We start from the raw sequence: 22571 nt of genomic DNA, 5'->3' as shown, positions 1-22571 counted from the left end.
GGTCACCATAGCTTGAAGCATTGCTAGCCACAGTCCCTGCACCATGGGAGCTTAAATGTAATACCTACAATCTGCTGAACATATTTACTTCTGGAGTTCTGTAACTGATGGCTCACAACAGAGTAAACAAAAATAATTCAGTAGTAATTACAAAAATCACCATAATCAACTCATCTGGCTAGTGCTTTCCAGAATACAGTGGAAAACAGTTAAACAAGCACTTCTGAAATCAGTATAAGTACATAAGTGTTCCAGGGACACCTAATATTAGGGAGAAGAGAGACACAGGGCTCTGTCATTTTAGTTAGTTTCCTTCTTTCATTGTTTAGGTCAAGTTTCAAATCAATGTTTCCTAATTAGCATTCAAGGCACGCATAGGGCATGCAGTTGAGGTTAAGGATAAGATTGGAAGATGTCCCTTTGAGAAGCTCCTTGGCAGAGCCAGATGCCATCCAACTAATCTTCAAATCCAGCCCATTTGTAATAATAAGATCCTGACATAATAGCAGCTCTGCCACATCAGCTCCAATGCCCTTTCTAGTGCAGCATTCTGTTCTTACAGTGATCAGCCAGTTAATATTGTAAACTGGAATTCCCGGGTTCCAAGGGAAGTTACAGTACAGGATGTTGCTGCTCCTGCTTTTGCTGCTCCCAGATTTGGTGTGCAAAGTGCATACAGTTAAGCTTACCAATAATAATCCTGTAGAAATTCCACATGAGTGGTATGAGCCAGGTGATCTCCTCATTGGTGGGATGGTTTCTCATATGCTTTACATTTTCCCCAAAATCTTATTCAACAGACACCCTTCTCAAGTCTCCTATAAGACCCCATCGTAAGGAAATGTCCCTTGATTTCATTTTACCAATTCTTTCTTTTAGTGTGGCTGTCTGCAAATAGCTTTGATTACTGTTTAAAAACAGAAATATACCTGCTTCTTTATGGCTGGGTGGGTGGATGGATGGACGTTAAGAAAATGAAAAACTGAAATGCCTGTATATTTAGACTAAACCTATACTAGCAGTTGAAGATTTGGAAACATTAGCCTTTCGTAATCCAATTGCTCTGTGATTTTGTTATAATACATAGCCTCTGAGAGCTTCCATTATGTAAGGGGAGTATGGGGTAGCTTTTGTATTTCACCCAAATTTTCAGACATGTTCAAGCTTTATAGTTCTTTATTTCAGGAGTGGACAACTTTTGCCCCATGGGCCTCAGCTTCAAAACATATGGGTGGCATGGAGGAGAAAGCATGTGGGGAAGTGAAACAGCCGACAGGGAGAGGGAGAGGGAGGAATGGGGAAAAGCAGAAGGTGGGAAATAAATCACAGGGAGACAGAGAGAAAGATGTAGCCCTAACAACTATTGACTCTGGTCATTGGCTTTTTCCTCACTCACCAGTTTGTGACTCCCAATGTTCCTGCTTTATTTGTTAGGAGGTGCAAGGAAGGAAAGGGGGGGAAACAGTTTTTAAAAGTATATTGTGATGAGATGAGAAAAAACTATGGATGACACATAAAATGACCAACATGCAGACACCGCAGGTATTTCAGATGATATCAGAACAAATGACACCAAATGTGCCGGCTGCTCTATTTAAAATTGCAATCTAAGGTGCATTCTGGTTTGACAAGATCAAACTTGCTGTGTCCTTTAAAAGTTGAATGTTTTATTATCCTCTTGTGGGTTTAATTTCATACATTTTTCCCTCCAAGTTTAATTTTGCCACTCAAACCCCTTAAATGATTCTCAATTTTGTACTCCTGAAATCCCTGATAATTTTCATGTTTTCACTCTATGGAAATTTCTGGTGTACCATTTTTAGATAACACTTTACAGTAAATGCATCAAATCTGTAGAATGTCCACCTGTCCCCAACACTTAGTGACTCTAAATTGCCTCTTCATTTTCATGCATTATAGTATGTGCAATTTTATTTTCAACTAAGATGTGCTGTGGATATTTTTTAATGTACTGAAATGGTGCAATGGGTTCTTGCATAAAATGTAGTAAGACTACAAAATTGTTCATCTGACACATAACCTGTAATTATTAATAGTGTGTTCTCTGCCTCTTTAAAAAGGACCTTGAGGTTAAATGGTTCTTTGGTACTTTCTCTGCCTGAGATATTTGCTGTCAATCTTTTCCTGCGGAAATGTATATATTCAACTAGTTTTGGCTGTTGTGAATTTTCTTAGTTGTAGTGAATTGAAATAATAATCCTGTTTAGGTTTTGAAAATAATAAAATAACGTTTCTGTTAGCTAGTTTGAGTTATTCATACTAAACATTGGGCAGTGGATTTAATTATTATTATTAATTAATTGTCCATTTTCTCTGAGTCATACTATTATTATATCCTAATCATCAGTGACTTCCAGCGAAAATCAGAGTGTGAGGCTGATGGTTAATCATTGATGAGTCATTGAAATATATGCACATAGAGAGACTTGGCTTAAAATACCCATTTCCTAAATGATCTTCAACCTAAAGGTTATCATTAGGCTTTCAACCTATGAAGAGTAAGACGTAGTGAGGAAATACACATATATTATTTCATACTATCTTTTCATTTTAAATCTCCAATAGAATATGGTTACCAACAAAAGGGATGCACTGTAGAACAGAATGAGAGGCTTAAAGCATCCTAGAAGGGAACAGGCATTTGTGTAATGAAACAACTTGCTAAGGGAAAACTGGGAATGAGAGCAAAAATATAACACTTTTCTTTTACAGAGCAGAACATAGCTCAGCAGTATAGCACAGGCTGTGCATGCCAAAAGTCCCAGGTTCATTCCCTGGTTTTTAAAAATATGATTAGGAAATATCCTTCTCTGAAACACTGGAGAATAGCTGGCAGCCTGTAAAGAAAATACTGACATTGGTGTGCTGAATATGAAGCAGCTTATCACATTCCTTTTATGTACACTTCTGGGTTTCAACCTATAAAAAGCTGGATTCTAAAGATACACACAGAGGTCCAGTACTGGAGGAAGTTTTTGCAGGTTCAGGAACTCTCCAAATGTGGTAATAGTTCCAAAAACTGTAGCACACTTCAGTAGGCATTTGTAGCTGAAGCTCAATGGTGATAAAGAACAAAATGGACAGCACTCATGAAGTGAAATTCAAGACAATCTATCCATTCTCTATAGACATCTCCACAGTCTATATCTGCTGAGAGATTAAAAATCCGATTTGAGCTACACACTGCTCAAAACGGGCCTATCCTTATGGAAGCACAATCCAGTAAAATGGAGTCAGGGTGCATTTTCCTCCTTTGTTACAGAGCTTCATTAATGACTAATTATGCTGCTTGTACCCTATATGTATACTCTGACAGCTTAATCATTCTGATTAGAGTAGACCACTACTGAGACAAAACCACTTTGTGTACTGTTCAAAAGTCCCATGAAATAGCCAGCCACTTTGTGTACTGTTCAAAAGTCCCATGAAATAGCCAGCCACTTTATTTGCAGCGTGGTGACCAAGTTTTACCAGCACATCCTGGCCTTGGTGTTTGCTGTTGATGAGATCAATGAGAATCTCAGGATCCTGCCCAATGTCACTCTTGGGTTCCACATCTATGACAGCTATTCCGATTCAAAGATGACTTATCGTTCCACTCTGGACCTGCTCTTTAAATCATATCACTTTGTCCCAAACTACAAATGTGGCATTCAAAATAACGTAATAGGAGTAATCGGAGGACTTGAGTCTGATATTTCTTCACACTTGGCAGATATCTTAGGTCTTTACAAGATTCCACAGGTAGGATTTGAGCCTGGGGATAAGAGAGATTTCTTTAATCTTCCACTATAATTCACTCTCTTTCTTTCTTTCCAGTAGGAACTTGAATGGGGAAAAGTAAAAGCTGAATTATGTGGAACTGATTGGGGGGGGGTATAACATGGATAATCAGAGATGTGAATGATAAGGGCAAGATAGCTTTCTGAATTCTATTAAATTAACTCTATTGTATGTAAGGGGAATTGTTGCACCAGTGATATGAGTGAGTAAAAGTGGGTGGGTGGGTGTGTCTGTCTGTCCCTATAAAATAATGCAGAGTTTCACTTTAATTGTTGGAAATTTATAGGATTGCAGTGTAAAGGGGAAAAAATAATAAACGTAAGGATTATGGACCGCTGATTCCACTCTAAAATGTCTGGTTGTTGTTTTAGATTTCATATGGTTCATTTGAACCAGCAGCCATTGATCAGATAAAGTTCCCTTCCTTTTACCGCATGGTTCCCAACGAAGGCCTTCAGTATCAGGGAATTATCCAGTTACTTCTGCATTTCAGATGGAAATGGGTCGGGCTCATTGCTATAAACGACAAAGGGGGAGAAACATTCTTGCAGACCATAGAGCCAATACTTTCCAAGCATGGAATATGTTCAGCATTCACAGAAAGAGTTCAGAAACATTTATATTTCTCAGGTAATGTACTTGAAATGGTTGATGACCTACTGAATAATTTGCCAACTTTCATGCTGAGCAAGGCCAAAGCAGTTATTATATATGGAGACAGTGGAACTGTTCGATGGTTGGGAGGTGTTATAGGAACACTCAAGATACTTCAACAAATCAGTCCTCAGTATAAAAAGATGTTATCTCCAGAAAAGGTTTGGATTACGACAGCCCAAATTGATTTTACCTTGTACACTTTTCAAAAGATTACAGAGGTTGATAGACAAATGTTCCATGGTTCTATCTGCTTCTCAATTCATGCAAAGGACCTTTGGGATTTCAAAGAATTTCTTAAGAATATAAATCTTTCATGGGCAAATGAAGATGGTTTTATCAATGATTTCTGGGAACAAGCATTCAGTTGTTCACTTTCAAACTCCACTGTGTCAACATACGCATGTACCGGGGAGGAGATGCTGGAGAGCCTTCCTGCGCCATTTTTTGAAATGAGCATGACTGGCCATAGCTACAGTATCTATAATGCAGTTTATGCTTTGGCACAAGCCTTACATATGACTTCCTCAACTAAAACCAACTTCAGAAAAATGGAGGGTGGAGACAAGCTATTTTATCAGAAAGTGGAACCCTGGAAGGTAATGTTTATGTACTGACAGTTCTGTGATACCAGTATTCCATTACCAAAGCAATTTCTAGAGAAAATGAGCACCCAGCTCTTGTCATGCTTTTAAATTCCTCCCTTCTTGCCAATAGGTGATCCTTTCCAATGATAATGTTTATACTCTAACTTATCCTCCATTATTCTTTTTGAAAGTTCTCTCGACAGCAACTTGAACTGAATTTAAATTGATTCATGATTTTACACTCTCTTCCTTTGTCAGCTACTGAAAGTCAGAAACTTTGAATTGTGAATTCTCTTTCACTTTCCACCTAGCTCCATTCATTTCTTCAAGGAATGCCATTCAACAACAGTGCTGGAGATGAAATTACATTGAATGAACATGGAGAATTGGACGCTGGATTTGATATTACAAATTTGATCACATTCCCAAATAAATCCTACGTCAGAGTCAAAGTGGGAAGGCTGGACCCTCAGGCTCCTCCTGGCAAAGAATTCACCATTGATGAGGCCAGAATTGAATGGCACAGAAGTTTGACTCAGGTGGATAATAATGCAATTATTATTATTATTATTATTATTATTATTATTATTATTATTATTATTATTATTATTTACTTATACCCGGCCCATCTAGCCAGATCTTCCCAACCACTCTGGGCGCTTTCCAACAGGTTATTAAAAACAAAAAAAAGTTAAGCATTAAAAGCTTCCCTAAATAGGGCTGCATTCAGATGTCTTCTAAATGTCAAGATAGTTGTTTATTTCCTTGACATCTGATGGGAGGGCATTCCACAGGGCGGGTACCACTACTGAGAAGGCCCTCTGCCTGGCCCCCTGTGACCTGACTTCTCGCACTGAGGGAACTGCCAGAAGGCCTTCGAAGCTGGACCTCAGTGTCTGGGCAGAATGATGGGGGTAGAGACGCAACTTCTCGAATTCAGGTATTCACTGTCATCCAGAAAATGATATGAAGTATAAACAACTCCCCACTTATGCACAATTTATTTGCATATGTCTGCATACTTGTGCAGTACGGGTAACCCAGAAGTGTCAGGAAAGAGCTGCAAAGTCCTCATGGCTCACGAGGAGACTCTCCCCGTAGCCCAAAAGAACATCCTCTTAGGCAGTGGTTTTTTCCTGGAAAAATAGGTGCCAGTACTCATCACGAAGTTGTTACAGTAAGTGCCACACTTTTTAACAACACAAAAAGAGGTGCCGGTTCATACCCTTGCGTACCCTCTTGTGGGGGGAAGCACTGCTCTTAAGGCTCTGGAAACGGTCTCCTTGAAAGCCAGAGGCACAGTGGGGCTTTGTTGAGGCTTCTCAGTCTCCCCACCTGACGGGCTCTGGGGAGGATCGCCTCATGAGTCATGGCAACTCTGCAGGGTGCTCCCCACTTACATGCATTTCACTTATGTGTGTGGGAGCCCAAAACGTAGCCCCCCCCCAATTTGGAGAATCGCTTGTAATTTTAAAAAAGCATTTCTTAACATAATGCATGATTAAAATTGAATATCAGTGTAATGCCATATTTTATGGGCATATTGTAGACATAGCTTTTATATGAAAGGTGAATATTTCATTGGTGGCAAGGTATCATTTGAAGAACTCTCTTTATGCACATGAGCAAGCCCTACTCCTTAAGATCCATATTGGTGGTTCTGCTTTTTAGGCTACTCTTTAAATGAGTTATGTACATACACAGCTACCAGGGACAGGACTTTTTTGTGGTGGCTCCTGGTCTATGGAAATACTTCCCTTAGGTGTTCATTTGGCTTTGTCACTGTTGTCCTTCAGAAATATGATGAAAACGCTTCCGTTCCACCTGGCTGCTGTTATAAGCTGATTTATAGGTTGTAGGTTGTGTTTTATATAATATTGTTTTATTGAAATTGTATTTGCATATGGTGTATGTTTTTTAGCCACCAAGAGAGGACATTGCCTGATAGAGCAGTATAAAAAGGTATAAAGAAATAAGGAATGACAACAAAATGTTGGCAGGGCCTAACATGTATTACAGAAAATAGATGTTTCCTGTCATTACTTTATGTGAGATTTATGAGTCAAGCCTTCAGTTTGTAACATTCAATGACATGCAAATCTAGTTTTAATCCATTTATAAGACTGAGTATAGAACTTTGAATCTTTCTGAGTTTGAATACAGAAGAAATGTGCCCCCTGTGTAATATTGCTTAAAGCATGAGAGATATCAGATGGATGTAGAATTCTACAAACTATTTAATACTAAACTCTTCCCTTAACTTTATTCAATGCTAAATTTCCAATATCTTTGGATAGGTGCCACCCCTTTCAGAATGTAATGGCATCTGCCAACCTGGTTATGGGAAGAAAAAGAGAGAAGGAGAGAAATTTTGCTGCTATGATTGTGCTCCATGTCCAGATGGGATGGTCTCAAACGAGAAGGGTAGGACATGCTATTTCATGGTAGACCAGATTGCCCAAGTTACTGAAGTAAAATATGAGAGACTGTTTTGCAAGTTTGTTATAATTAACTTGGCACATTTTTTAAAATTATGTTGTTGTACATTGTTCTCAGTGTTCATTTAGGTACAGTTTCTTCATATTTTCTGTTACAGTGGTACCTCGGGTTAAGTACTTAATTCGTTCCGGAGGTCTGTTCTTAACCTGAAACTGTTCTTAACCTGAAGCACCACTTTAGCTAATGGGGCCTCCTACTGCCGCCGGAGCCTGATTTCTGTTCTCATCCTGAAGCAAAGTTCTTAACCCGAGGAACTATTTCTGGGTTAGCGGAGTCTGTAACCTGAAGCGTATGTAACCCAAAGTACCACTGTAGTCATCTTCAGGAAAATATTGCACATATAATACATTTTAACACAAACAAATTCACAGCATAGTGTAATAATGGCTGAACCTGTGATTTAGAATCCATAAAAGGAGCTTCTATTGATGGTATATTTAATTTCTGGTATTGAAAGAGAAGAGGAATTTTGGATAAACCATGAAACTCAATCCAACCCATAATGGAAAAGCTTCTAGCTGAAGTCTCAGACACATTGCAAAAATCAATTGCTTTGTGTATGAGAAAGTATTCTGAAAAACATTTATGATCCAGAGAAAGAAATGCATGCAGTGGAGACATTCTTACTAGGATCAAATGTCAAAGAGGAAGGGGACCTTGAGAAGCGATTATGATACTTAAGAAGTTTCCAGCAACTGAAGAGGAACTTGGGTTAAGAAGACATAAAAGAGAGAAAGTTCAAGTTTTGCAAAAGTTGTTCAGGATGATAAAAGGAGGCTTGCCCCAAACAAAATATCAAGTACCATGGGAATGCTTGTACATTTTTGGCACATTTCAATACACTAGAAAGTGGACTTATACTTGGAGGATAATGAATTGTTATTTTGAAATCATTCAGACCAAGCATGTGAGAGAAGAATCACATGGGACACAGTGTTATGGAAAACATGGGCAAGACTCAATACATATTGACAAGGGATGAGCACCCAGGCAGAAGCTATGGTGGACCATGTTGCTGGCTGTGTCCTTCCTTTCAGCTTGTGATCTGCCTTGGAACAAGAATGAGAAGTTATGAAAGTCTAAGTAGAGATAAAGTGGCAATCTATATAAAAAAATAAACTTATGCAGCACAGATCAGCCAAACTAGTACAACATGTAGGGATTAATATTTCAAACACAAACCAGTAATTACATAAGAATCACCATGAGCATCGCATAAAGATTTTATGGCATTAACAAGAGGGCCAGTAAAAATGCCGTTATTATTCAGGATTAAAAAATAAGGGATCAGGATTTTCTAGTATTAAAATGTATTGGGCAATAGTAATACTCAGAATCGACCCACTGAAATCAATCTATGTATTTATTTCATATTACTTAAGTCTATTTATTTCAGTGGGACTACTTTGAGTATGATTTGGTGGGATGTCACTCATTCTACAACCTGTAATTGCTGATTAATATATCAAATAAAGAACCTATGGTATTTAAAAGCAGGCTATGAGGGAATGCTTGTACATCTAGGACAAACATGCTGCTTCTGTTGAAAATTCCAGACTATGTGCAGGATTTGTAGGAATCTTGGGCAGAAAGGTATCAAATTTTGCATGGTGAAATAAAATGTTTGGTGGACTGCTTCTGATACAGATTTTAATATTCGGAACTATTCTGGTTCAATATTTTGTTAACTTCTTTTCAGATTTAGAAAATTGTGCAAGTTGTGCAAAGGATCTATACCCAAACAAAGGCCAGGATCTATGCATTCCTAAGATACCAAACTTCTTAGCTTTTGATGAAGTGCTGACCGTTGTTTCAACTTCCACTGCACTTTTATTGTCCCTGATCACAGCTCTGGTGCTGGGCATCTTCATTAAGCATCGGGATACAGCCATAGTCAAAGCCAACAACAGAAGCCTCACCTACATTCTCCTCATCTCCCTCCTCTTGTGTTTCCTCTGTTCTTTGTTGTTCATTGGAAAACCTAATAAGGTGACCTGCCTTCTCCGACAAATGGCTTTTGGCATCATCTTCTCTGTGGCCCTCTCTAGCATCTTGGCCAAAACTATATCAGTGGTTTTGGCATTCATGGCTACTAAGCCAGGATCCTCTATCAGGAAATGGGTGGGGAAAAGATTGGCTTACTCCATAGTCCTTTCCTGCTCTAAAACTCAAGTAGTGATATGTGCACTCTGGCTGACAATCTCTCCTCCATTCCCTGATGTGGACATGCACTCAATGAGGGAAGGAATTATATTTCTATGTAATGAAGGATCAGTCCTCATGTTCTACTGTGTCTTGGGCTATATGGGTTTCCTGGCCATTGTCAGCTTCACTGTGGCCTTCTTAGCCAGAAAGTTACCTGACAGTTTCAATGAAGCCAAGTTCATCACCTTCAGCATGTTGGTCTTTTGCAGTGTTTGGCTCTCTTTCATTCCAACTTACCTGAGCACCAGAGGAAAATACATGGTGGCTGTGGAGATCTTCTCCATCTTGGCTTCCAGTGCTGGATTACTGGCTTGCATCTTTTCCCCTAAATGCTACATTATTGTCATGAGGCCTGAGTTAAACAACAGAGAGCAATTGATACGGAGAAAGATATAAATGACAGAAGTTTTTTGGGGGTCTTAGGCTACCTGGCCTTGCTGACAATTAACAGTCTCATTGCACCTTTCCTAGTCAGGAAGTTGAAAAAAATGTAAATAATAGAAGGAATCATATTATCATTTATGTTCTTGTTATTCCACATAGGAACATATTTTTTCATTTGAATTGGGACTATGTGAAGGATTGAAACTGTGGATACGATCCAACATCACTTTCAATAAGACATTTGAAGCAGATCAGTCTAGGCACAGGAAAAATTCTGGAGCGCTTCAAAATAATCTACACATAGGATGAACTAGTACCTCTACACTTCTTGAATCTCACACCTGAGTAGACACAGGATGAATTAAATGACTGGTTTGGCTTTAGGGAGTGCTCCAGGCACAGAAGGCTCTAAGATCTGAAGTATCTCTGAAAGAAAAAAATCACACAAAGCATGAGACCTTTCTCTACATACCACAACTTTCTTTACACCAGGAGTTTCTTTACACCAATCTAATACGCTCCAGAAATTGTTGGACTAGAACTCCTATCAGCCTACCACTGACCATTATTATCAAGGATGAGTGTATCCATAGTGCAACAATATCCAGAGGGAACCATATTAGATGTTACTGATTTACACTAGTAGGGCAAGCCTTTCAGTCTACTGAATTACATTTCTTATCTGAGTGAAAGACTGGTGGCAGGGAGCTTCTCAACCATGTCAGATTGCCTCAGATCAGATGTGTTGTTTCTAAAGTGGTTAGACACTATTAACCAGTGCCCCTACCTCCTGATAACGTTAGAACTCTCTCCAGAATTGTTTCCAGTATGCCGTTAGTATGATAGCAAACAATGTCCAATACATCTTACATAGGTGGAATAGTGTAGCAGCCCCCAGTTGTAACAAATTAGGCAAGTGGAGAAAGGATGGGGTGGGTTCAACTCTAAAAATATTCTTAGGAAGGGATTTTTAGGAAGCGGATTGATGCCTGCCCATCAGTGGGTTTTATTATTGTTCTTACTTGTGGATGTCAAGGATTGGCATGGAGTGGACTAGATGACCTGGCAAGTCCAATCCTAATCTTTGATTCTGTGATGTGACAAATACGATTGTCATCCCCTATTGCTGATGCGCCATAGACTCCAAAAGCACCGCACAAGTGATTTTCTCCCCTGTAATTATTAAAATTACCATAATCAATTCTCCTGGCCGAAACTCCAGGGTGGAAAAAAGAATCAACGAGCAAGTCTGACATGATTATAAATTCTTCAGTGCTCCATATACAGCTGTAGTAAGGGGGTGGGGAGACAGGCTGGGCTCTGTTACTTGTCAGTTATCAGTTTCCCTCTTTTAATCTATAAGTCTTGAATCAAATTATGTATTTGAGGCATGTATCTTATTTGTCACCCATGCCATTATATTGTGACAGAGTTTGAGTTAACAATAAGTTGGGCACATGTCTGTTTAAGTACCAAATTGACAGTGTCAACTGCCCCCAAATCTATCTTATTTGAAGCAGGTGGATGACAGTAATAATTGTAGAGGGAAATAGAGGAGTCTATGCATAGAATGATGTTCCTCCTGCTGCTTCTGCTGCTCCCCAATATGGTGCCCCAAGTCCAAAGTGTTAAATGCACAACAAATCACCTTATTCCTGTTCCACACGAGTGGCATGAGCCAGGTGACCTGGTCATTGGTGCAATAGCATCTCATATCTATTACATAGTCCCCAAATTTTCCTTCAAGAAACACCCTTTTCAAAGCAACATTGGCATCCCAATGTAAGTAACCGGTACTTAAGGTTATTTTATTTATTGTTTATACATTATATCTGACTGAAGAAAACTTTGATTGATTTGGCAGGGAAATAGCATTAGAACTTTAGTTTTTAAATGAATTGGGGGGGGGGAATTATTCGAAATCTCCATGAACATATGCTATGCACATACTGTCAGTTAACATTAAGTGCTTTTTTAATCCAATGCTGTAAAGACAGAGTGAAGGGGGAGTAGGAGAAAGAGAAAGGGGATAGAATTTTTAAAAAGAGCCCTTCTACGTACAGCCAAGAAGTGAGGTACTCAGTTTTGCTTATGATACCAAAATGTTCAGGATAGAGAAAACAAACAAGGATTGTAAAGAGCTCCAAAATGATCTCTTCAAATTGGGTGCATGGGCATTGAAATGGCAAACCTAATTCACTGTAAGCAAGTGTTAAGTGATGGACCTAAGATAGTAATCTCACTTCTATGCTCATGGGGTCTCAAGTGGTTGTAAGAAATCATCAATAGATAGTTTCATGAAGATGTCAACAAAGTGTGCAGCAGCTGTAGAGAACACTTTGATATATTTTTTAAGAAACAGAAGTGTCTGAATATTGTCTTTAAAAACCCCAAATAATCCTTGCCAGCTGTGCTGCCTCTTTGTTGGCAGGCAGATTAAACTCTTATATATAGGTTATGTGCACTGTTTAATTTTTCCCGTGAAATGGTAACTCACTTCATTTGCAGGGTGATGACAAAGTTTTACCAGCACATGCTGGCTTTCGTATTTGCTGTTTATGAAATCAATGAGAATCCCAGGATATTGCCCAATGTCTCTCTTGGGTTCCACAGCTATGATAGCTATTTTAATTCAAGAATGACATACCGAACCACTTTGGACCTGCTCTTTAAATCACATCACTTTCTTCCCAACTACAACTGTGTTATCCAGAAAAATGTAATAGGAGTCATTGGGGGACTTGGCTTTGATACTACCTGGTGCATGTCAAATGTGTTAGGCCTTTACAAGATTCCACAGGTAGAATATGGGTTTTGGAAAATGGAGATTTTGTACCATAATTCACTGTTATCGTTTCCTTGTAGTAGGAATCTACTAATTCGTAATATGGAGTGTTAAATTGGAAGAAGGAAAAAGGGATGTAATATGTGGATATATTTGGGATGGGGGTGTAGTATGCATAGCCAACAATGTGTGTAAGAAGGGTGATGTGTATTTAGTAGATGTAATGGAAGATTGTTGCCAGGTTCGTAAATGAGGCACCTAGATTGGTCCATATTACTTCAATCCTGAAAGGACTGCACTGGCTGCCTGTGAGCTACCAATCTCGACTTATGACATTGATACTGGTGTACAAAGGCATAAATAACTCAGGACGCATTAACTAAGAATGTTCCTATGAAATTCCCTTCCTGGGGAAGTATGATGTTATTCAGCACTGTTCACTTTCAGAGGCTCATTACAAACACTGTTTTCTTGCTATTGTTCTTGCATTTGGCATTTCAGAGAGAGATACAGAGGTGCCAGTATTATGCTGTCTTGCTGCATTGCTGGATTTCATTACAGTTTTTTTGAGTTTTGCTGAAAATGATTGGTATTGTATTTTTGTATTTTAGTGATATTTTATATGATGTGATTTATTGTGGCCAGAGAACAATAATATATATAATCTTATGATGATCTTCAGGATTTCCAAATACTGTAGATCTTCCTGGATGAGTTCTTAGTAGATGGAGCATCAACCTCTCTCTACAGTCACTATAAAGGTTACAGAGCAAAAGAACATGATCAATAGTTTCTGTTGCTCGACCTCCACCTTGGAGTTTCTCTCCATCCATTTAGCAGACATTTAATAGAACAATGATAAATGCTGCTCTCTATCAATGTCTACAAGCATAGCTGTGATGATGTCATAATAACAATAACAGTACTAAATATCTGCAGAAACAATTGAGCAATTGTTTTTATATATAAATTGAGGTTGCTGCTCTCCCTAAACTCAGCACATTTTGGATACATAGGATTTCTATTTCTATTCAAAGAAACTGGAATAGCATGAGTTCTTGTTTCCATTTGGAAAGTGTTGGCTTTTCTCTTTTTCAGATTTCATATGGCTCATTTGAACCAGCCATAAATCATCAAACCAAGTTCCCTTCTTTTTACCGCATGGTCCCCAATGAAGGCCTTCAGTATCAGGGAATTATCCAGTTACTTCTGCATTTCAGGTGGAAATGGGTTGGGCTCATCACTCCAGCTAATGATGCAGGAGAGCGCTTCTTAGAGGCAATTGAACCAATGCTTTTCAAGAATGGAATCTGTTCAGAATTCACAGAACGAATCGAACCAAATATGCATTATTCCGGTAACATGCTAGAAAAAAGGGTTTTGTTACCAAATTTCATGAAGAGCAAAGCCAACGCAGTTCTTATATATGGAGAAAGTCTATCTATTATATGGTTGTCAAGTGCTATAAAGACAATGGAGGTAGCTGAGCTACTATTTTCTCCTAAGAAGTTACGGGCAGGAAAAGTATGGATTACAACAGCCCAAATTGATTTCATATTATATGTCCTTCAAAAATTTGCTTATTTTAATACACAAATGTTCCATGGTGCTATCTCCTTTGCGATTCACTCCAAGGAGATTCACAACTTTCAAGACTTTCTTCAGGACATATATCCTGATTGGATGGGGAGAAATGGTTTTATCAAAGATTTCTGGGAACATGCATTCAGTTGCTTAGTTTCAAACTCCAGTCTCTTAAAAGTAATTCGTGCCGCATGTACTGGAGAGGAGATGCTGGAGAGCCTTCCTGCACCAGTTTTTGAAATGAGCATGACTGGTCACAGCTACAGTATCTATAATGCTGTCTATGCTTTGGCACATGCCTTGAATAGCATGCACTTGGCTGGAGCCATCCGCAAAGGAAGAGGTGCTGGGGGAAGACTTGCCCTGCGATATGTAGAACCTTGGCAGGTAGGGTTTCCTCTTACAAAGTATTCATTTTGCAATTTGTTTAGTGTTGTGCACTGTGCTGATTTGTCATGTGAGCTAGCATTTAATTATAAGTAAAGAAATAAAAGAATAAAATTAGGAAGTTTGTCACAAATGTGGGAATTAGGATATTTTTTAAAATACATATACTGAATGGAAAAATTGACAAGTGGGATGCCACAGGATACTGTTGTTGTTCAATGTCTTTATAAATGACTTGGATGAAGGAATTAAGGGGATGTTCATCAAATTTGCAGATGACACCTATCTGGGAGGGGTAGCTAATGCCACAGACGACAGAATCAAGATTCAATGTGTTCTTAACAGATTGGAGAACTGGGCCCAAACTAACAAAATGAGTTTCAACAGGGGCAAATGTAAGGTTCTGCACTTAGGCATGAAGAACCAGCTGCACAAATATAAGATGGGGGACACCTGGCTTACTAGCAGTACATGTGAAAAGGATCTAGGAATATTGGTGGACCACAAGGATAACATGACTAAACAGTGTGGTGTAGAGGGGGAAGGCTGATGCTATTCTAGGCTACATCAGCAGATGCATAGTGTCAAGGGGGGGAAATGGTACCACTCTATTCTGCCTTGGTCAGACCACACCTGGAATACTGTGTCCAGTTCTGAACACCACAATTTAAGAGGCCAAGCTGGAATGTTTGCAGAAGAGGGAAACCAAGATGATCAAGGGTCTTGAAACCCAGTCTTATGAAGAAGAGTTGAAGGATCTGGATACGTTTAGTCTGGAAAAGAGGAGAGTGAGAGGAGATGTGATAGCCATCTTCAAGTATTTTAAAGGCTGTCAAGATGGAAGATGGAGTAAACTTGTTTCTTCTGCTCTGGAGGTAGAACTTGATACAAGAAAGGAGATTCTGACTAATATCAGGAAGAACTTTCTGACAGAGCTGTTCAACAGTGGAATGGACTCCCTTGGGTGGTTATGGATTCTCCTTCCTTGGAGGTTTTTAAGCAGAGGTTAAATAGCCATCTGTCATTGATGCTTTATTTGAGCTTCCTGTGTTGCAGGGGGTTGGGCTGGATGACCCTTGTGGTCCCTTCCAAGACTTTAGATGACACAGGTTTTTATAAGTGACAAATTAACAAGAACTACAGCTATCTCACATTTTACATGGGGTTTACAGTCCTCGCCATTCCACAGATAAGCAAAATCACGTAAGCCTAGAACAACCTCTAGAAAACTATTAAAAAGCCATCTTATAAAGGTTGGGATTTTTGACTACGTGCAATCTGATGCAACTTCCCTCAAAAGCAATTAAGGAGTTAGCCGAAGGCCAAGAAGACTGAGCAGAGGGAGTTATTCTGCCTAGATATATGGGACCTTGGATACAACTCTGTTATTGGTTGAGGTCTCCACATAGGCATGATGGCTCATGGCCTTCCTTGTTGGTTGGTTAGTTGGTTGGTCAGTGTGTGTTCTGAGAGTCGTTTGGAGTTTGTTCAGTGAAAGAGTTAAGATCCGTGTCTGTATCCTGTATATAGTTACTTGTGAGTCTGCTGTAAATAATAAACACCTATAAGTAATCAAGTTACTGGTAGCAGCGTCTTCTTCCTGTTCATCCTACCTGCCTGCAACTGATTGCTCCTGGAAGTCTGTGTATGCTCTGCTATATTCAACTGAGACATCACCTTGCCAACAAAGGTCCGTATAGTTAAAGCTATGGTTTTCCCAGTAGTGATGTACGGAAGTGAGAGCTGGACCATAAAGAAGGCTGATCACCGAAGAATTGATGCTTTTGAATTATGGTGCTGGAGGAGACTCTTGAGAGTCCCATGGACTGCAAGAAGATCAAACCTATCCATTCTTAAGGAAATTAGCCCTGAGTGCTCACTGGAAGGACAGATTGTGAAGCTGAGGCTCCAATACTTTGGCCACCTTATGAGAAGAGAAGACTCCCTGGAAAAGACCCTGATGTTGGGAAAGATGGAGGGCACAAGGAGAAGGGGAAGACAGAGGATGAGATGGTTGGATAGTGTTCTCAAAGCTACCAGCATGAGTTTGACTAAACTGCGGGAGGCAGTGGAAGACAGAAGTGCCTGGCGTGCTCTGGTCCATGGGGTCATGAAGAGTCGGACATGACTAAACGACTAAACAACAACAACAACAAGATCCTGCAACAGGTTAAAGTTGTGAAACATCAATAATAAATTGCTGCACTTACTGCTGAGGGACAAATGTAGTTCTTAGTGTTCCTCCTCATCTCCCTCTCTTCATATGATGTAAGCACCAGGGCAGTTGACCAGTAGCCAGAAGTGCTTGGCACAGTGTTTGTTTTTGCCGTCTCCATCTGCAGATGCAGCCTTGTCTGTCATTCAGATATCCTTCAGGTTTAATGGCTCTTCAAGCTGTTAATCCAACCTGGGCTTAAATGACTTTGGCAGGCTGGTGGATGATTTGAAGTGGTCGTAGAAGCTTGGAGCATATTGGCGCAAGATGCTACCATCCAAATAAACACATTTCCAGTTCATGTCTTTCAGCCACAAGTTCAATGCCTTCTCTGCCTTCACCAAAGCCTTGTCCTGCACCTGGCTGTCACCTTTGCAGTCAGTGCTGGACTTGCTGCCACAGACCCATGGATCTCCTTCTCATGCACCTTGATGGCATGGATACTGGATTTGTTGTGGCCAATTCTGCATACACAGACATGCCACAGCACACACAGACATGCCATCCCTCAAGCAGTCAAGTACAGCTAACTTCTCTTCCAGTGCAGGAACCACCTTCCACTTTTTTGTTTTCTCAGCAGCTAATGGTGATGACAATGATGCCTTGTGTTTGGGGACTATTCTGCAGTCTGAAGCTCTGCCAACCACCTTCTTCACATTACAAACCCCTCAGTTGTCTCTCCAACCCTCACCAACTCCCTCTGCCGCACTCTATACTCCTCTGTTGTCACTCCACACACACACACACACACACACACACACACACACAGGTCTTTCTAGCCTCTGCATATCACTCTCTTGAATTGCATCTTCAGCACTCCAACCTCCTCCATTTTCTTATCCCCCCCCCATATGCACACCATTTTTAAACAAATATTTTTGCACCAGACGCATGAAGCTGCAAGTGTGTATGTTAAATAAGTGTAAGCGGGAGTTGACAGGTATTAACTCTTAAAGTACAGGTAAGTAACAGCAGCTATCAACGACAGAGCTACCTACGACTGTTCCAAAAATTCAACTGGCATAAATTAGACCTTTTTAAAAAAAAAAAACAACGGTGTGTGTGTTTGTGTGCAGGGTGCTATCAGACATCCTAACCATATTTCAGTGGGGGTGGGGGTTGAATTTTTTAAAGAAATGTTTATGGGAATATGCCTACCTATTTCCCCTCTTGGTATCTCTTAACAGCATGAATTGGCTAAGTGAAGTGTTTGTCAAACTGTGTCAAATTATACCCTTGCGACATTCTGTAGTTTGTCAGTGCCTGTCGGAGTGTTCATGGAAATGCTTTATAGACCTTTCAATTCTCTTTCCACTTAGCTCCACTCATTCCTGCAGAGAATCTCATTCAACAACAGTGCTGGGGATGAAATCACATTAAATGAATATGGAGAGTTAGCAGCTGGCTTTGATATTACCAACTTGGTCACTTTCCCAAATACTTCCTACGTCAGAGTCAAAGTGGGAAGGCTGGATCCTCAGGCCCCTCCTGGCAAAGAGCTCACCGTTAATGAAGACAGAATCAAATGGCACAGGCACTTCACTAAGGTATGGAAATAAATGCACAGTGGCTGAAATGCCATAATATGTGGTTACCCACAAAATGGGTTGCAACAAAAGCACTTCACACATTGTTAACTTTGATATTCACTATTAAAATATAGGCTTAAAAAAAGAGGATTCCATATCTAGATGGATAGTACTTGCTTGCTTGCTTGCTTGGTTGCTTGGATGGATGGATGGATGGATAGTTGGCATCCGTCTGTCTCAGGAGACAATGGAGAAGTGCACCTTTGGGGGTGAGGTCAAACTTTTTGAAGGCTACAGCACCAGGTGTGGCTGTAGAGACCAATGTGAGAGAGATGGTTTAATGGTGAGATACTCTATTTGAATGACTTTTCCTGCATGTTAGCGCCTTCAGCTTCTGAGGCCCTCTTTCTTGGTCTGCTGTTTTGTTGGTGGCACTTTTCTTGTACATGATATTATATTGCATGTGATACTGACATTATAAGCCATCAAGAAAACATTGCTCTTTAAGAAATGCTGTAAGGTCTACCAGTACAGTGGTGCCTCGGGTTACAGATGCTTCAGGTTACAGACTCCACTAACCCAGAAATAGTACCTCAGGTTAAGAACTTTGCTTCAGGATGAGAACAGAAATTGTGCATCGGTGGCGTGGCGGCAGCGGGAGGTCCCATTATCTAAAGTGGTACCTCAGGTTAAGAACAGTTTCAGGTTAAGAATGGACCTCCGGAATGAATTAAGTTCTTAACCCAAGGTACCACTGTACATGAACACATGACCCACAATACCAAAAAGAGCAACAGGCACAGAAAACATCTCACACAAAGGAGGACCAATGACTACCAGAGAGTCCACAATTGTCCAGCATTCTTGTTTGTGAAATTACTGAAGCAAAGGCTATGCTAGCTGTATCATTGTTTGGGCGGAGAATGAACATTATAATCTTCTTGAGTTTGTGTGATTCTAAGTTTGGGATACATACATCTTGAGACAGTTGTAGCTGGTGAATAAGCCTAAGGTGGGCATAAGCACTCCTAGCCACCAAAAAGAAACGTAGAAATTCCTGCTTCAGAAGGAGTGCAACCCCTCCCATAACAGGTTTTGCACATAATTCCCAAGCAGGAGTGCCAAGCTTGGCTCCACAACCATGGGTGCCCAGGGCTGTGGGTGTCATGCAGTATGAATAGCCCTGGCACCAAAATTTGTGGGTGCCCAGCCCCTTCAAGGGGATTTTGTGGGTGCTAGGGCTTCTTATAAGTCCTTATAAGTACTTCTCTCTTATAAGGATTCAACCCCCACCCAATCCATCACTCGCTCCAGACACCTGGCCAGTACCTTCACCACCTCCTCTCTTTCCAATCTAGTGAAGAGATAGAGCTGCAGATCATCAGCATACAGATGACACTGTGTTCCGGATCCTAGGATATGATTCTGAAGAGTTTCATACAGATAATAAATGGCAACAGAACACAGAATAGGTCCTAAAGGGACACCAAAGCCCAAAAGCCATGGCATGGCTCCCTAGTACTAGTTTCTCAGATTGACTATGCAGGTAGGAACAGAAGCACTGTAATGGGGTATGTTTAATTGTCATCTCCTTGAGTCACAACAAAGAACATATATAAAATCCTTAGAGAAAATGCAGTTAGGTTGTGAGGTGAGATTCAACTGAATTCTGGTGCAGCTCAAATGGTGGATGGTCTAGGTATGAATATTGCAGTCGTGTTGAGTTTGTACAATGATTAGAGGAGCAGCTCTTTACCACACTGTATGTGACACCTGTGCACCTATGGATCATATATTTCACACTATTAGTCCTCATATTTACTGTTAAATCACCTGATATTGGATATTACATTGATCCCCCAAAACATTTATCTTTTCCTACCTCTTTGGATAGGTGCCACCCCCTTCTATATGTAATGACATCTGCCATTCTGGATACGGGAAGAAAAAGAAGGAGGGGAAGAAGTTTTGCTGCTATGATTGTGATCCATGTCCAGAAGGAATGATCTCAAATGAGAAAGGTGGACAATGTCATCTTAAGACAATACCAAACAATGCAATTTATTTTAGTAAGCTCTGGGTTCTTCAGCAATTTTGTTGTCATTAATCTACCGGAGGAGGGAAGGCTTAAAATATGGCTTGACGTGTTGTTCTCATTGTTCATAGACAACATCAATATAATTTTATCTTTAAAATATCTTGAAGAAATTATTTTAAAATGGGAAGTAATATATTTTACCTCCAACTTCTATAAAGTTTTGGGGGAATATAAGTGGTGGTTTCTCCTCTAAGAACAAGGTTGTTTGATGAGAGGGTGAAAGTCTCATTAAAGTCACCTTTCTGGGCCCCAGAGATTTCAGCTGTAATGTACTCATTTTTATATGTAGTATATGACTTTAGAAAAAGGAGGGAAGGGTTATAAAAGTAGATGTCCTTCATGGAAAAAAATTCCAGATTTAATACATGACCTTTATTTTTTCTTAATCTAAGACAGTGGTTCCCAATTGGTGGTCTGTGAACCCCATGGGGTCCGCATAGCCAACACAGGTTGTCTGTGGCACCATACGCACAATAAAAACTACTAGAGATATACCAAAAATTTCAAAAGTAGGGGGTCCATGTTTGACGTTTGAAAAACAGGGGGGCCACAGTACTTAGCTAATTAGGAACCGCTGATTCAGGGTAAAAGCATTTGGGCTGAAAATTTTGAAACATTTTGAAATGGAAAACACAATGCTAGATGGACTAATGGTGAGGAAATTCTTAAGAATAGTATTGGTTGCTTCAAATTGTCATGCATTGTTTATTTGTTTTCAGACATGGAAACATGTGTCAGTTGCCCAGCAGATCAATATCCAAACAAAGACCAGGATCTATGCATTCCTAAGATTCCAAACTTCTTAGCTTTTCATGAAACGTTGGCCATTGTTTCAGCTATCTCGGCACTTCTATTCTCTCTGATTACAATTCTGGTGCTCAGCATCTTCGTTAAGCATCGGGATACAGCCATCGTCAAAGCCAACAACAGAAGCCTCACCTATATTCTCCTCATCTCCCTCTTCCTGTGTTTCCTCTGCTCTTTGTTGTTCATTGGAAAACCTAATAAGGTGACCTGCCTTCTCCGACAAAACACTTTTGGCATTGTCTTCTCTGTGGCCCTCTCTAGCATCTTAGCCAAAACCATACTAGTGGTTTTGGCATTCATGGCTACCAAACCAGGATCCAGTATCAGGAGATGGGTAGGAAAAGAACTGACTTATTCCATTGTCCTTTCCTCCTCTATGGTTCAAGTAGGAATCTGTGCCTTCTGGCTTGGAGCCTGTCCCCCTTTCCCAGATTTGGATACACACTCAATGAATGAAGAAATTGTAGTGTTATGTAATGAAGGGTCAATCCTGATGTTCTATTGTGTTTTGGGCTACATGGGTTTCCTGGCCATTGTCAGCTTCACTGTGGCCTTCTTAGCCAGAAAGTTGCCTGACAGTTTCAATGAGGCCAAGTTCATCACCTTCAGCATGCTGGTCTTTTGCAGTGTTTGGCTCTCCTTTATTCCAACTTACCTGAGCACCAGAGGAAAATACATGGTGGCTGTGGAGATCTTCTCCATCTTGGCTTCCAGTACTGGCTTGCTGGCTTGCCTCTTTTTCCCAAAATGCTACATTATTGTGGTGAGACCTGACCTGAACAACAGAGAGCAGCTGACATACAAAAAGTATAAATGACAGAATATTTTGTGGTTCTTTTGGGTCTTAGGCTATGTGGATTTGCTTGTGGGTATCATTTTCCCTGTATTTTTCATAGCAGGAAATTACCAACTGGCTCAGGAGATCGGGGAGTTGAAATGCTCCCATCAATCCTCTTCACCAGGCAGACCTCATTGGTGTTGGATAATTTGTTTGAATTATTCTGATTGCAGATTCTATCGTTGTTATATGTCA

At 40.1% G+C, this 22571-nt stretch overlaps 2 protein-coding genes across 2 annotated transcripts; both read left to right on the top strand.

The window, feature by feature from the left end:
• Positions 1 to 4238: 4238 nt before the first annotated feature.
• Positions 4239 to 10145, top strand: LOC310747318 (vomeronasal type-2 receptor 26-like; the record flags this gene model as incomplete). Its single annotated transcript, XM_083581684.1, has 3 exons — positions 4239 to 5057; positions 5357 to 5573; positions 9244 to 10145. The coding sequence occupies 3 exons, from the start codon at positions 4239 to 4241 to the stop codon at positions 10143 to 10145; spliced, it is 1938 nt and encodes a 645-aa protein (XP_083437810.1).
• A 1594-nt stretch (positions 10146 to 11739) lies between these two features.
• On the top strand, positions 11740 to 22358 carry LOC310747317 (vomeronasal type-2 receptor 26-like; the record flags this gene model as incomplete). The annotated part of the gene is made up of 6 exons (XM_083581683.1): positions 11740 to 11915; positions 12642 to 12933; positions 14017 to 14889; positions 18424 to 18651; positions 20528 to 20546; positions 21451 to 22358. The coding sequence occupies 6 exons, from the start codon at positions 11740 to 11742 to the stop codon at positions 22353 to 22355; spliced, it is 2493 nt and encodes an 830-aa protein (XP_083437809.1). The 3' UTR covers positions 22356 to 22358.
• Positions 22359 to 22571: the final 213 nt, after the last annotated feature.

Source organism: Podarcis filfolensis, assembly GCF_964270895.1.
Source record: "Podarcis filfolensis genome assembly, chromosome: 13".
NCBI lineage: Eukaryota > Metazoa > Chordata > Lepidosauria > Squamata > Lacertidae > Podarcis > Podarcis filfolensis.
Note: the sequence above shows the minus strand (reverse complement) of the source record. Positions and strands in the feature narration are given on the sequence as shown.